At 34.0% G+C, this 14,877-nt stretch overlaps 1 protein-coding gene across 4 annotated transcripts in view; it reads left to right on the top strand.

The window, feature by feature from the left end:
* The window catches only part of FMN1 (formin 1), a 188,556-nt gene that overhangs the window by 118,470 nt on the left and 55,209 nt on the right, over nt 1–14,877 (top strand). For all 4 annotated transcript variants that reach the window (XM_010391382.4, XM_010391389.4, XM_010391377.4 and 1 more), the window contains 4 exons: nt 3,957–4,086; nt 5,481–5,627; nt 8,919–8,978; nt 10,855–10,975. In XM_010391382.4, coding sequence (XP_010389684.3) covers nt 3,957–4,086; nt 5,481–5,627; nt 8,919–8,978; nt 10,855–10,975 — 458 coding nt within the window. The remainder of the gene's footprint in view (nt 1–3,956; nt 4,087–5,480; nt 5,628–8,918; nt 8,979–10,854; nt 10,976–14,877) is intronic.

Raw genomic sequence — 14,877 nt, 5'->3', positions numbered from 1 at the left:
GAATTTTATTTTAGCGTATACATTCGGTTTCAGATTTTGGCCTCCCAGTGTTTTTGTCTTCTGCTACTTCACTGCTTTTTCTTTTTGAACTCTTACCCTCTTCAAATCTTTCCCTGAGCCCTCTCTGTCATATTGTTTCCTTTTCCATCTTATCTGTTTTTGTCTTCTCTGCTGTCTCTGATGTAAGAAGGGGTAGGGGGAGGAAGAACTGAAATAGCAGAGATAGTATATGATTGGTTAATGTCAGAATTATTACATGTTCATGCCTTTCTTTGCCATTAGAATGTTAGTGCTGAAGAACAGATTATTTTTTTTCTTTTTCTCCTTATGTGAGGCACTCATTTGTGACTGCGCACTAAGGAATAGGCTAGTGTTAAGAGATAAGGCTATTATCTTACTCTCAATTAAGAGAGGCTATTGTTTTTTAGAAAGTCTTAAGAAGACAAATGTCTGTAAAGTGTATGTACTAGCTTACTTTTGCACCCCATATCCATGGCTTTCACTGCCTTGGGTTGGGGCATAAGGATACATTGTGTGACTAGCTGATGTTTTCCAGAGCTTGAAGCTTTGGCAGTCTGTTTGCTGTATGCCCAAGTTAAATAAATATGAATGCATTTTGTTTTCTGAAGAATACGAATCTTGTAGAGCTCTAGGGTTATAAGAAGTTGTCTTTTTTGTAACTTACAGTGGAGAGAGGTTAATCTTAATTAAAGACAAAGTTGTATTTATACTATCATTGTTCCATAATTAAGAACTGTAAATAAAGCAGTTATACCTGGTGGTTCAGAGTGAAATAGTAGTATCAAAGACAAAAGACTTTTTTTTATCAATTATTACTCTGTGCTCTCTCTGCAAGTCTCAACTATCCCATTTTTACCCTATTATTAAACTACAGAGGTTAGGAAAACTAGCTTTTTTAAAGGTAGCTTAAGGGGAAAACAATTTGCTTTATGCACTTCTGTGAATTTTGTTGGACCTTCAAGATAATGTGCTTTCTGAAAACTCAGTAGATCATGTGCCCCTGGCTTTGTTGTCTAAGTCAGCCTCTAAGTCAACCTACCTATACAACTGGAGATTTGTTGGAACTGTGCTTTTCTTATTAGCTCCATAAAAGGTTAAAGACAGAAAAGTGCTAAATTTGTATGTGTGATTAAAAATATTTGCTGTGGGGCATAAGCCTCATGTGTGGTTCAATGGAGATCAGAACAAAAGTGTAAATGAAGTAATTTATCAGATGGTTGCACATACTAACAGAAGTCATTCATATAGTGAAACCATTGATTTGAGTTCACAGAAGTCTAAAGGAAACCTTTACATGCTTGGATTACTAGACAAAAAGCTTTCGTGGTATCACTGATGTTCTTCTGCACGTGTGATTTTTATTTGTCTTGCTCATATGTTAACTTTGGCACAAACTGTAAGTATGACAGCAACATAACAATACCTCCCTAAATTAGGCTTCATGATAATAGTTGTTAAAATGCTAATATTAATTAGCATGATAAAGATTTATATGCAAAATTGGCCACAGTTTGGGGCTTTGCTAGCAGGATACAGATGTTATAGCTAGTTTCCAAGAGGCCCTTTTTGTTGTATTATATTCTCTGTGTAGTCCTTTCCACTGTGAAATAAGTACTAGTAAAGGAAATAGCAAAATATGGTATTGGTTTGAATGTAGTTTGATTCAGGAAGTAGGGAGCAATTTATAATTGCTGTCCCAGTAATGCCACTTGCTTCTCTTTGAAGGCAGCTCTGCTTGGACTTCAGGTTGAATCCTGCTGTCATACTTAGAAGCTTGCAGGATTAGATACAACTTTTTCCCAAAAAATTGTTTCTAAATTTTATATTCTTCAAATGTGGATAAATTAGTTTACCTCATTAGAATCAGCCTTCCTTGTCCATCTTCTGCAAGAATGTTCCCTGACAGTAACACCATAACAATATGCCTGCTTTGAAAGTTCTTTCAAGTCCTTTACTACAAGGTTCAGGTAGACTAAAAGAGTTTTCAAGTAAATGCATTTTTTAGTTACAGTTTCTGAAAGAGACGAGTACGATGTACCCTCACAGACATGAACAGCATATTTTCTATGTTTATTTTAGGCCATCAGAGTAATGAGTAGTAGTAGTAATGAGAAACCCATCCAAAAACTATGTCATGGACACGTCATCATTACTTTAAAGTCAAAATCATACTTTTCTCAGACTAAAATTGAAATAAGAATATGTTTCTCTCCTAAAGTTTTGTCCATCTGAATTGGTAGTTTATCTGTGACAACCATAGTTTCATGCTATGACTTTTTGTTTAGTAGCTACATCTGTAGTCACTAGGATTCCTTTTTGTGACAGATTCAGTTGTAAGTGTTCTGTTTGGATATTTACTTTGGATACTCTGAATTCCAAAATCTGGAGACATCTTCTTTTTATGCTGATGCTCTTTTAACTCTCGTCACAATGACATTGTATTCTGATAATCAGCCATGTGGGAAATAGTTCTCTTTTCACAGGAAGGCAAGAATATGTGTCATTTGACTTTTTAAATTTAAACTTTTTAATTCTATGTATGTTAGAACTTTAATGAAGCAGTTTGGTTTTTCTTTCCTTTGTTTCTCTCACACAAAGTGCAAAATACCCTCTTTTTTTTTCCTGGCAATACCATTCATTCCCAATAGGAAGCATTTTTATTAATACCAGCTTGGCATTTCTTTTTTCCCACTTCTTAAGTCTAAGAGCCAAGCTGGGCCTCCCTGATCCTTCTCTCACAATAGGTTTTTTCATCAGGCGAGAAAGAAAAAGAAACAAAAAGAAACAAAAAAATGGTATTCCAGTTAAAACATAGTCTTTCACACCAGCCACAGGTGAATTTTGCTGATTTTTTAAACAGTCACTATGTACTCAGCAAAGCCTAGTATGTGTGAGAAGTGTATAAATCAGATTTGAACATATTTGAACATACTGTTATCATTTATTATGAAAAAGAAATAATTTGGAAAAATTGGGTGTATTGGCTTAAATAAATTTTTAAAAGTTAAGAAGAATTCAAGCTAATAAACTGAATACTGAATTTCCCATAATTCAGTGAGGTAGAAAAAAATCTTTATAGCATTGCCTTAAGGGGAATCTAAGGATATCTGTAGACAGGAGATTTAAGAATGATGCTAAAGTGATATTGGAGCAAAAGACAAGCTTGCTTCTGGATTTCAAGAAAGCTCGTGTATCTCTGAAATCTTAAACTCAAAACCTAAGAGCAAATTACTGCTATTATATATTGTTATTATAAGAAATGCTAAAGATTCTTGTATTATTAGCCAAGCTCTTATATTTTAAATTGATGAAAAGGGAGGAATTACTGATGCCTTTGGGATGCTTTGATTTTGTGAGATATGAACTGCAGTTGTTGGATATGCCTCTGTTTGGTTTTATTTACCAAAGAGTTAAAAGACAAAAAGCTACAGTAGAGTCATGAGGAATATGTACCTGTGAGGACAGATATAGAGCAGATGAAGAAGAATTAGATTGGAAGAATTGAATTAGAAGAAGAAAATTAATGCTGAGAATCAGAAGAAAGCTGTTGGCAGATATTTTATATTATGAAATAAATTTGTAGGAATATATTGAGTTCTGTATTTCTGAGCAGATTTTTAAGGGAAACAAAACTGCGTAAGTTAGTACATAGGTAGTGCTGTCTAGATTTTCCTTTTTTTTAAAATGAATTATTTAGGTTTGAGATTCTTCTATTTATTACTGTGCAGCTATGATAGTTAATGGACTGATATGATAATGATTAATGTCTTCCCTTTTTCTTGACATTAATAGGATTTTTTAATGCATTCTTAGCATAAAGAATATAACAATTACAGGCAGAGAAATATTCTCGGCACTCTGGGTTCCTACAATCCAGTATGTACCCCACAGAGAAGAATTACAAAGATTCACTAATAGTCCTTTTTTCCCCACAGATTTCTATATGAGTTATCTCAAATCCCCAACTTCGCAGAACGAGCTCAGTGTATTATCTTCCAGTCGGTTTTCTCTGAAGGGATAACATCTGTGCACCGGAAAGTAGATATTGTAACTCGTGTTTCCAAGGTAAGTCCTAATGAAATCTCAGTTAAAACTTAAATATATTTTAGAATATAGGAACCTTAATGCTGCTTACTGGCTTTTTAGGAAAATAAAACTATAGTAAATTTCTAGCTGCTTAAAAGAAAAAAGGGAAGAGGGAAGGTGGAAGGTGAATTGCGTGTGATGCCCCATGGAGCAGATAGAAATTATTTGTATTTGAATGGTTGATTTTTATTACTTTGCATATTAAGTAGTGTAACATATAATCTCCATAAACTATAAATTAAATACAAGACAAGCTTAGTACAGGGCCTTGCAAACTTCCTTTTTTTTTCCCTACCACTGTTGATGCCAATAGATGCTTGTCATGTTCATTAGCTTATTACTTTCCCTTGGCATCTATTAATTTCTGGTAACCCTGATACAGCAGAATTTTTAGTATGTGACAAAGCTCTACCTAATATTTTCATACTATGAAAGACTAAGGACAAGGTGTATAAATTATAACAAATTATGAAAAGTAGAACGAGGTAGAAATTGAGAGAAATTAAATAGTGGTCTAAAAGTCTAACATCCAAACCAGAAAAGTAGTTAATTTTACTTTTTTTCTAATTTGAAGGTCAGCTTTTGATTATCTTTGCTTTCGCAAAGTACCCATGCTCTACGCCTTTGGATTTCTTTGCAGCAGTTACTTGTTTTTTCCTTTCTGAAGGAGGCATAAATAAGTAACTAGTGTTGTATGAGATGGGGAAAGTCATATTGCCTTCAGTTTACTTAAGAGGAGTTCACACTGAAACTGATTTATCCAGTGTGTAAGGCTACATAGTTAAGAATTATGTCTGTGGCCTCAGATTCTCAAGTTACAGATGTCTTTGTATGTAACTGAAAATAATTTACTCGTTCTCCGCTGTGTTTCTAGAACTGTTTTCTGTTCTGAGGCATGTCATTAGTTAGTCCTTAGCCCTGTTATATCTGGATTAAGTATGGATCCAGGAACGTGAATTTTTCAGACCTATGAGAAGTAGACTGAATGACAGTCTGAGTCTAACCTAGTGACAGCAAAAATAGCCCATCTCCATTTGTGAATTATGCAAACTCATCATAAACCACCTCCCTGTCTGTAAAATTTTTGAAGTCTTCTGAGAATGTTTAGAAATCTTCCATTAATCTTTTGTCATTGACATAGTTTTGATGCCATGTAATTTGCTTCGTATGTACTATCTTAGGGAGATACAGTCTAAAAAAAGTTTCTCTTAAAGTTTTGATTATTGCACCAGCTTCAGCTTCCCTTACCTATCAAGGTAAAAACAGACAAGAAAAAAACTTTAGCAAAAATAAAATTTAAAAAAGAGCTATTTTGTATTTGCAGTTAGAATTTTTGTGCCAACAGAATTTACAGACCAGTATCCATTTTCCAGGCTTTGCTGAGCATGACAAGTGTAAAGGAAATTTTGGGTTTGATTCTGGCTTTTGGAAATTATATGAACGGAGGGAATAGGACCCGAGGTCAAGCTGATGGATTTGGTTTGGAAATACTCCCCAAACTAAAGGATGTCAAAAGCAGAGTAAGTGCTAATGCTTATTTAAAGATAATTTTTCTGAAGTGATTTTTTTTTTATTGTTCCTTCCTCTGTCAGAAGTTAATCTTTTATTTCTTACTATTCTTGCTTGAAAAAGCAAGGTGCTTTGTATAATTTTCGTTCATTTTATCCTAGCTTTTCACTTCCTTCTCCTGCACATGTATATGTTTCCATAATTTCTAATTTCTCCTGTTCAGTACTACTAGGAAAATTGTCTTAAGTGAGAACTTCTGTGTGTCTCTTTTACTAGCAGGGACTTAGTAACAGTAGGGTAGAGAGAAGTGAGAGAGCACAGACTACTCAAGCCTTCTCCAGTAAATGTCCCCATTCTTTTTTCATACTCTTAAATGAAGGTCGTTCTGTGTGAATAAAAATGCTTTAAAAATCAGGTTTAAAAACAAAATATCAATAGAAGTTCATTGTAGCATTATACACTAACAAATTATATATAAGGGATCAAAGAGATGTCACACCCAACAAGACACTTTCAGGGGTTTTTTTTAATTGTCAGTTAAATGGATGTAGGACATGAATTTTGAGTGGCATGCACAAGAAAATGCTCATAGATGGCAGTAAATTATTTTGTCAAAAATTGAGAAGCACTAGCTGGTTTTTGATTAGTCATGCTAGGATCAAAGTCAGGCTGAAAGGCTAGACACCTTCTGAGATGAGGTTACTTTGTTTCTTCTTTCAGTAGGGCAGAGGAGGAGGTGTTATGTAATGTAGGCAGTGGAAGCGCTGCTCAAAGTCATTCTTTGCCAAAACATACCAGGGCACCACATGAATAGAGGAAGCAGCAAAGAATAGGAGATAGTTTTCTGCTGATACTGGTATAGACCTGGAGTGTGAGAAAAAAAAAATCTTTCATGCTCTTCCACTTTTCTTAAGTGAAGTGCTTTCTTGACTACAAGAGATGTAGATTTTAAGCTTTTGTTCCCCATTATGCTTCATATACATAGGAATGCATTTGTGAGACAGGCAGTGTCAGCAAAACTGTATATCTGTGCAGCATTTTGGTCTACTTGTGTATATCATCATTAACAAAGTGTAGAAACACATTTAATGAACTGTTCAGTGAGCAACTTGTTTTAATGAAAGCTTTTTCCATAGGATTTGAGTCCTTTGTCTCCTAAATACACTGAGGTGCTGGAGCATGTCCAGAGATCAGAAAAACTGGTAAACAGTCTGGAGCACAAGTTTTACAAGGAGCAGTGGAGGGAGCTGGGGTAGTTTAGCTTGAGGGAAAGGAGGCTCAGGTGAAACCTTATCACTCTCTACAACTCCCTGAAAAGAGGCTATAACCAGGTGGGGTCTTCTCCCAAGTAGCAAACAACAGGATGAGAAGAAGCAGCCTCAAGTAGTTTCAAGGGAAGTTTAGCTTGGATATTAGGAAAAATTTCTTCACTGGAAGAGTTATGAGGCATTGGAACTGGCTGCCCAGAGAGGTGGTGGAGTTAACGTCCCTGGAGGTAGCACTTAGGAATATAGTTTAGTGATGGACTTTGCAGTGCTGGATTTGCAGTTGGACTCAATGATCTTAAAGGTATTTTCCAACCTAAATGATGCTGTGATTCTAATTCTTGCTTTCCTATTCACTGTGATGGTTCAGCTGTCCCGTATGATCACTTTTTTCCCAGTCCTACTGCATGGACAAGACACAGTACAAACAGCAGCTTAACTAGAGCCGGGCCAAGTTTCCCATTACTCAGGTGTTTGTTGGCTGACTAGCCACCTTGAAGAAAAATGTAAAACTCAGCTTTGTCTGACTTTTCTCAGTAGAAGTGCTAGGTATGGTCTCGCTCTTCCATCTATCTATAAACTTCATAGAATTTAGTAATCTCTGGGACTTTACAATGTGGCTGAATTTAGCAAGCATGTTCCAAAATCATGCATTGTGAAAAGGAGTGCGTGATATAAAGTATAACTGTGTAAGACTTGTTCCTTAGCAAAACAAGCTAAAAAATTACATTATTTACAGTTTCCTGGTAGCCAGAATAAATATGTTATTAGTTTAGATTAGTTTCCAAATTGCATAAAACCTCAAAGGGTCCAGTTTCTAGAGGTTGACATGAAACCTCGGAGATAATTGGTAGGCTGTATTTGCAAAGGAGAAGAATGCATGGTCTTGTACATTTGAACATTAAGGTATTCTTCCTGTGTCCCATTACTCCCTTCTCATGAATTGCCAGTAAGCACGTCTAAGTGAGCTGAATTCCATGAGCTAAGGTAAAGAGCCAATGCTAAATATCTCTTATTTCACATAAAAGTCATTTATTGTCACATGAGCTTAGAAAGTTACTTTTTATAGAGATTTTTTGACCTGCCAGTAGTGGCTTCTAAAACTCTTATACATGCAGGGTGGCTTTTTCTGCATGACAGCAGTGACTTACTTAGTTAAGAATTTTACTGGTGTATGATACTAATAAAATATAATGTGTTGCAGACTCTCATATAGACAAGGCAGCTCTGTACAGGAAGTCAGACATTGTTCACATACAAATGTTTGTTCTGATACCTGTCAATATAAAATATGAAAACACATCCAAAAAACTTCAAAGACATTCCAGATATAATTCCCTATATCATGGTTCTTTTATATTGTTGAATGTAATGTATAACTTTTCCTTAGTTCATCTGGCCCATGCTGACCCAATGACATGTAACAAAATAAAATACTGTGTACAGTTGTGTGCAGGGACATGGAAATGGGGATTCCATAAAGTGAGAATTAAAATTCATATTTATATGGTAACAGCGCAGGAAATATATTTCTTAGTTGCATGCTGTCTGATTTCATTTTTAGAATAAAATATGTAAAGCATCTATGCCTTTTTCAGATCTTTCTTATAGATGACTGAGATTAGGATTCAAGTAATCCTGTTCCCCTTAACGTATCTGAGGTGACTGTAATATTTAATTTATATAATGTTTAAGAGTAATCTTATTGAATAGCATTGTTATTTTTAGTTAATATTATTATTCTGTAATGCCTTCTATTATTAAATAAAATGTGAGGAGAGCTTCTCCCATGTACTCTTCTCTGCATGTATTTTTGCCTGGTGTTTAAAACCAAAAGAAACTTAAGATCTGGTGGTAGTGGTATGATGAAGCCGATGTTGTAAAAGCCAATTTTTTTTGGTCAGTAATGCTAAGGCTAAAAAATATTGGGAATCCTATTTCTCACAGCAATATAAAATAATAATCCATTTTATTTGAAATAGAGTACATTTTCATTCACTTGAATCATATTAATCACACATTTTTAATTTTTCCTAGGATAATGGTATTAATCTTGTGGATTATGTCGTCATATATTACCTACGCCATTGTGATAAGGTAAAGGATTGATTTGCACTATCAGCCTCTCAAAAAGTGGGTTTCTTTAAGAGATGGTAAAAGGGTTTGTAATAGCTTTATAGAAATCTGAACATAGTACCTCTGATGGGAAAATGAAATCCATTTGTTTTGCTTTCTTATAATAGTTGTGTACCTCAACAGGCATGAAATTTGCTGTAAGTTTTAAGATAAGACCTTGGAAAATTTTGCATTGGGTGTTCCACTGCAGGCAATTAGCTGTGACTGCTGCAGACTGGACAGGTGGTCACTGCAGCCCTGTCTTACTACATGTGGGTTGCTGTAACATCGTAAAATTCCTTCTGATGTCATTATATTGGAAGGCAGAAGTATGATTTCTCTCTTAGGACAAGATGCAAGGACAAGTTGGTATTTTAAGATAGGTGAGTCAGCTGATGGGGATGAAGTTAGGGGTTGAAATGCTGCTTTTGAGTTACATTCTATTGTATATGATACTCCTCCGTATATGCGTTTATACGTGTTTTATACATTCATATACTAAATATATATATTTAATATATAAATATATATTGGCAACAGCCAAACTTATTGAGTGGAAAATTTAAACTATTGTATTTTAAATGAAAATGTTGCTATTAATTGATTTTAAGAATGTGATTGCTTTTTTTTTCCTTCCTTTTTTTTAAATTCGTACATAAGGTTGTTGAATTGATGAGTTAGCAGTTGTGAGATATGTAGATCTGTATCAGTTTTCTTTCTTTAGGGTTTTTGGGTTTGTTTGTTTCTTTCTTTTTTCTTATGTTTTCTGTTGTTGGTTTTGTTGGTTTGGGGTTTTTTGGGGGATTTGGATTTTTATGCTCTCTAATTAATTTATTTAAATATTTCTGCAAACTTTCTACTATACTGTAATTTTACTTCAGAGAATTTTGTAAAACAAAACAGTGTATCTTCCTTGGGAGGAAATAAACACAGTGTGATAATCATGCATTGCACTTTCTCCACCAAAATGTTCTTATCTTTATAATAATAAAATAATTTTCCCCATTCACAAAACAATTGGTTCTCCAACCTATGAGTTTTCCATTATTACAGACTGAAATCTATGAAGGTATATGTATATTTTAAACTCAGTAGTATATGCTTGTACTTATGACAGCAATGTCATATTAATACCATTTATACATACTTTTTAAAATTCCACTGGAGATACTGCTTTGAACCTTGTAAAGTTTTTTGTTGGTTGGTTGGGGATTTTTTTTGGCTTTGTTTTGTTTCATTTGGCGGAGCTTCTCTTTGTTTTGTCTGTTTGTTTGTTTTACTTCTGATTGTTTTTTTCTTACGGTGCTAAAAATAAAATATATATGTAGGAGTTCTATACAGACTTTAACCCCTGTGATTTATTTGGCCACATAAACCTTCAACTGTGTCTTTTTATCTGTGTGAACTGCTTGAGGAAATGTATGAATAGGGTTTTCAATTAATGCTTATAAAGTGTGTGTGTTTTTAATGAATTGTGAGAGTGAAACCACAAACTTTTGGGCATAAGATCACTTCTTGCATTAAAATGGGCATTCCTGTTATCTTTTTTTAAGAAACTTCTAATCCCTTATCTAAACCTTTATTGACATAAAATTAACTGAAATGTTGTGAGTTTAATGTTTCAAAGTTCAAATTGAGCACAGTTTGCTTTACGACATCTAAAAGGAAGTTTCAATACTCAGAATGGTCAGTATTTAATCTTGAATGAAATGTTGTTTTAGCAAGAATGATTTAAAATATGTTATTTTTGTGATTTTATAACACTTTCATAGATGAGAATTTTTAAAAAAAAGTATTTTATTTCACTGGAAGTGCATTCAATTTTCATAATGGCCTGTTTGTTTGTTTGTTTGTTTAGGAAGCAGGAACAGACAAGAGTATTTTTCCTTTACCAGAACCACAGGATTTTTTCCAGGCCTCCCAAGTTAAATTTGAAGACCTAATAAAAGACTTAAGGAAACTGAAGAGAGATCTAGAAGGTAACTGGGAACTTTCACATTTGTTCTGCTAACAACAAAGTGCCACTTAAAATGTGATCTTTATGAGGTTTTCTTATTGCTAATTAGGTTTATAGTGTTGATTCATTTAGAGTTTTTACACTGTGGCACAAATTACTCACATAAATTAGAAAGAAAAAAAAATTTAACTCATGACTTAATAAAAATGAAAGTAGAGATCCTGAAAAGTAATTTTCCCTTTTACAATCAAAAGGCCCCTAAAGAAATCTTTCTGAATATTTCTTTAGCTATGTGTCAATTTTCCTCTGGCTTCTCCAGAACTTTGTGTTTAACTGTAGATATCTGTTAGCTCCATAACATAAATACTTTCTTCAGTACTTGTATAACAACAATTTAAAAGCTACAAGAAAGAGTTGAATACTATTAATGTAGAAATAAAACACAGCTTGCCAAGGCAGAGCAAAGGGAAATGGAAAGCTCCAGTTCAAAATATTTTCACCCTGGGACATAAAATAAACATTTAAAAATGTTTATTATAAAGAGGGGCTCAGAAACCCAACTCATCTATCAATCAAGGTACTGAGTGGAAATAAAGTAGGAAGGGTTGTTCTCTTAAGTATTCCAAGCAGTTTCTTTTCTATTTTGTGCTGCATACAATTTTCTAAAATAAATTCAGCAAATGATGACTCAATATTTTAAGCCTTTTTCTTGTTACAGAAAAGTTTCTTACTTTACTAAGGCAGTTCTGTGTAGAAGATGGAGTTTAGGAAGAGAATCTGCATAAAAACCTGTAAAAACTTCTACATTTAGATTTACATCTTTGCACCAGAATGGAGGAGTCCTTTTATAATCAGTGTTGAACAAGATAATTGTTTTCAAATTTTTTCAATATAAGGTGTTGAAAACCGTTACAAAATAGTTTATCCTTACAGCTAGGAATTGCTGGATTAGGTCACTGCCATTCTTAGGATAATTTCAAAGGTTAATAGTGGTAGGAAAGTATCAGTTGTTGTTTGTTCGACCCGGGCATAAGTGAGTGCTCTATCTCCTCTCATCGCTTGGCCCTGTAAGCCCCTTGGCCTGCCCTCTTTTTGGGCTAGTTTTTGCAGAAACATGATCTGTGTTTGATCTTGTACTTTTTCAGCATGTAGTCCTGCTGTCATACATCTTAGTCGTGCAGGATCTGCATTGAGGCTGGGACATTCACATCATATTTGTTCAACATTGCAAAGACAGACAGCGAGTAGGAAAAGCTAAACTCTTTAACTCTTAAAATAAAAACTTCAGCTTTCTTGGAATCAATGATTTCTGTTTTCTAAACCAAGTTTTTGTAGCGATTTATAGCAAATCTAGAAAAACTGTTATGTTGAGGTTGTTTTCATAATTCTTTGTGAAGGTGTATGTTAAACCCAGCCAAAGCAATTAACATACAAAGTTAATGACAACAAAGATTTGAAACCAAAAAGGTTGTGGAAATGTTTTCAGATGTTGGTATTTTATCACTTAGAAATATGCAACAGATTCAAACAAGCATTCCTGTGATTGTTTCTCTTACATTTAAACAAAGAAATAATCACTTATATAAGACTTTATCTTTTTCAAACATTCCCTTTCAAATTTTTTTCTTCAGTTAATGCTCTAGTTAATTTTTAAATCAAAATTTTAATTGAAGAGGTTATAATTTTAACACGTACAACAAAGATTTGATGAGTCTCTGTAGTTTATTGTAGCCATTAAAAAGTTGTGGCTGCTGGCAGAATACCAGTGAAAGTCTAAAGCTGAAACAGATGTGAGTAGCAGAAACCAAGTCCAGAGAAGCGTCGGGCCCAGCTATCCAGACAGGCGCGGCCCTTTAGATGTAAATAATTTGAACAATATTAACCGGGGCTGCCTCTGTCATAGGGTACATTGGATTTATTTCACAGTTTGTTGGCTAAGGTAGTCTCAAGCAGATTACCTTGGAAGTGGGATGAGACAAAGGTAATAAATGGAAGAGGGGTTTTCATTGTGTCATTAGGGAATGAACTAATGTTCCTGTTAGTGACTTACCTTTTTTTCTGGGATTTGTAAGGAATGATTAACAAAAAAAGAAGTCTATCACTTCTTGCAACTGAAACGGCAATTTTGATAGCTACTTTTCATAGTAGTTGTCATTTAGTATTTAAAAATATTGTAAACTAGTATTTCACTAGTTTATCAAGGCATTCATTTATGTTTCTAACATGGATATTAACATAGGAAAGAAGGAGTTATCGTGAGTGCTGTGTCTTAATGGTATAAACCTCTGGTTTGAAATATGTAGACACTGTGGAACCGAAAGTTCAAATCTAGATGGAGCACAAACCCTTTCATCCTTTTCAGATAAACAGATTGAGTTCCATACAATTTGCTATTTTGAAATCTTTCAGATTAGACTTTAAAGGTGCCAACTAACTTTATTCTGAAGGGATTAGACAGAAGTTAGAATCAAAAATTCAAAAGAATTTTTGGAGAACCTTAATCCAACAGGTTTTTAAAACATATTCCAGAACAACTTTTTAATCATGACCGTTTTAGGTTAAAAAGAATGAGAAACAAAGATATGCATTTGATACAGGCTTTTAAGAGGAAAGAAGTGAGTATTAGATGGTGAGATGAAAATTTTGGAGTGAAATCTGGCTCCGCTCTGACATCCCACTAGAAAGAAATTTCTGTAAACTCAGGTTTTTGCTCCAGGTCTTGTTGGTGTATTTCCAAGGTTTTCAAATATTACACAGTATCATAAGCAGATACATTTATTCATTTAACACATGTTAGCTTTCCAGTAATCTTTATAGTTATAGAAAGAAAAGGTTTTGCTTTGCTTAAGATTTTAAGACACCTTATTCCTTGTCTAGGGCAATGAATGATTTCCACGTTTTCCTTCCCCTGAGACCAAACATGATTTACCTTTTAATTTGGACAATGCCAGTTGGTATTCTTGAAATTGCTATTCTTCTGGAATTAGAACAGAATGTTTTGAATGTGTAATCATAAGAAGATTTTCAGAAAGAAAGCCACTTTACCAAGGTTTGATAGACTAGTATAAGTTTTACCATGAATCCTTCTATTAATCTATGTCCAAAGCTGAACAATTTTAATTAAATCAAAATTAATTGCACTGTAGCTTGTGTCCATCTGTCATACTCATTCCTCTTCTTTGCAATACAGTACATAAAATTTTAAAATTTTATGCTGCTCTGTTACTGAAAAGAAAGCAATATTAGATGCCTTATGTAATTTACTGTGATATTCATTATAACTTTTTTGTATTCTTGACCTTAACAAATGATATTTATTGAATTGTTAGAAATGCAAACCAAGGTGTCCACTCTAAGGATTTTCAAGAGTCACACTTCTATTTCTCATAATTAATTAAATTTCCTATGAGATTGTAACATTCTGATTCCACTGAAAATCCACATACCCTTTACTTTCCCCCACTTTCATGGCCACCAGTAGAAATATTGGTTACAATTTTCGTATGAATATTTTTTTCAGTACTGTATATATGTTTTAAATTTTTATGAACTTAACTGTGTGTGAGTGTATCTGTAGGTGTTTGCACACACATGCATGACAGAAAGGAATTAATCTAAAATAAAATGGAGACTTTATGGATCTGCTGTGCAGTAGTCACTTGGAGCCAGAAGGCATGGTTTCCCGTTGGGCACCTCTTAACCTAGTTGTTGATAGATCTGTATCTTGCATAAGTATGTAACCCCAACATTTCCCCATTTAAATAGGAGAACTTCCCCAAAACTTGGGTTTATGACAACTCCATTTTGTAAAATTCCATCATCCTTATGAAAAGATTAAAAGAGAAGTAAGTAAATCTATGCATGAAAAGTTGAGAAATCTCAATGTTGTGTTGGCCATTTTCACACTGTTTTTTATACAGAATC

Source organism: Corvus cornix, chromosome 5 (assembly GCF_000738735.6).
Source record: "Corvus cornix cornix isolate S_Up_H32 chromosome 5, ASM73873v5, whole genome shotgun sequence".
Lineage (NCBI taxonomy): Eukaryota > Metazoa > Chordata > Aves > Passeriformes > Corvidae > Corvus > Corvus cornix.
This window is presented reverse-complemented; position numbering and strand designations above follow the sequence as displayed.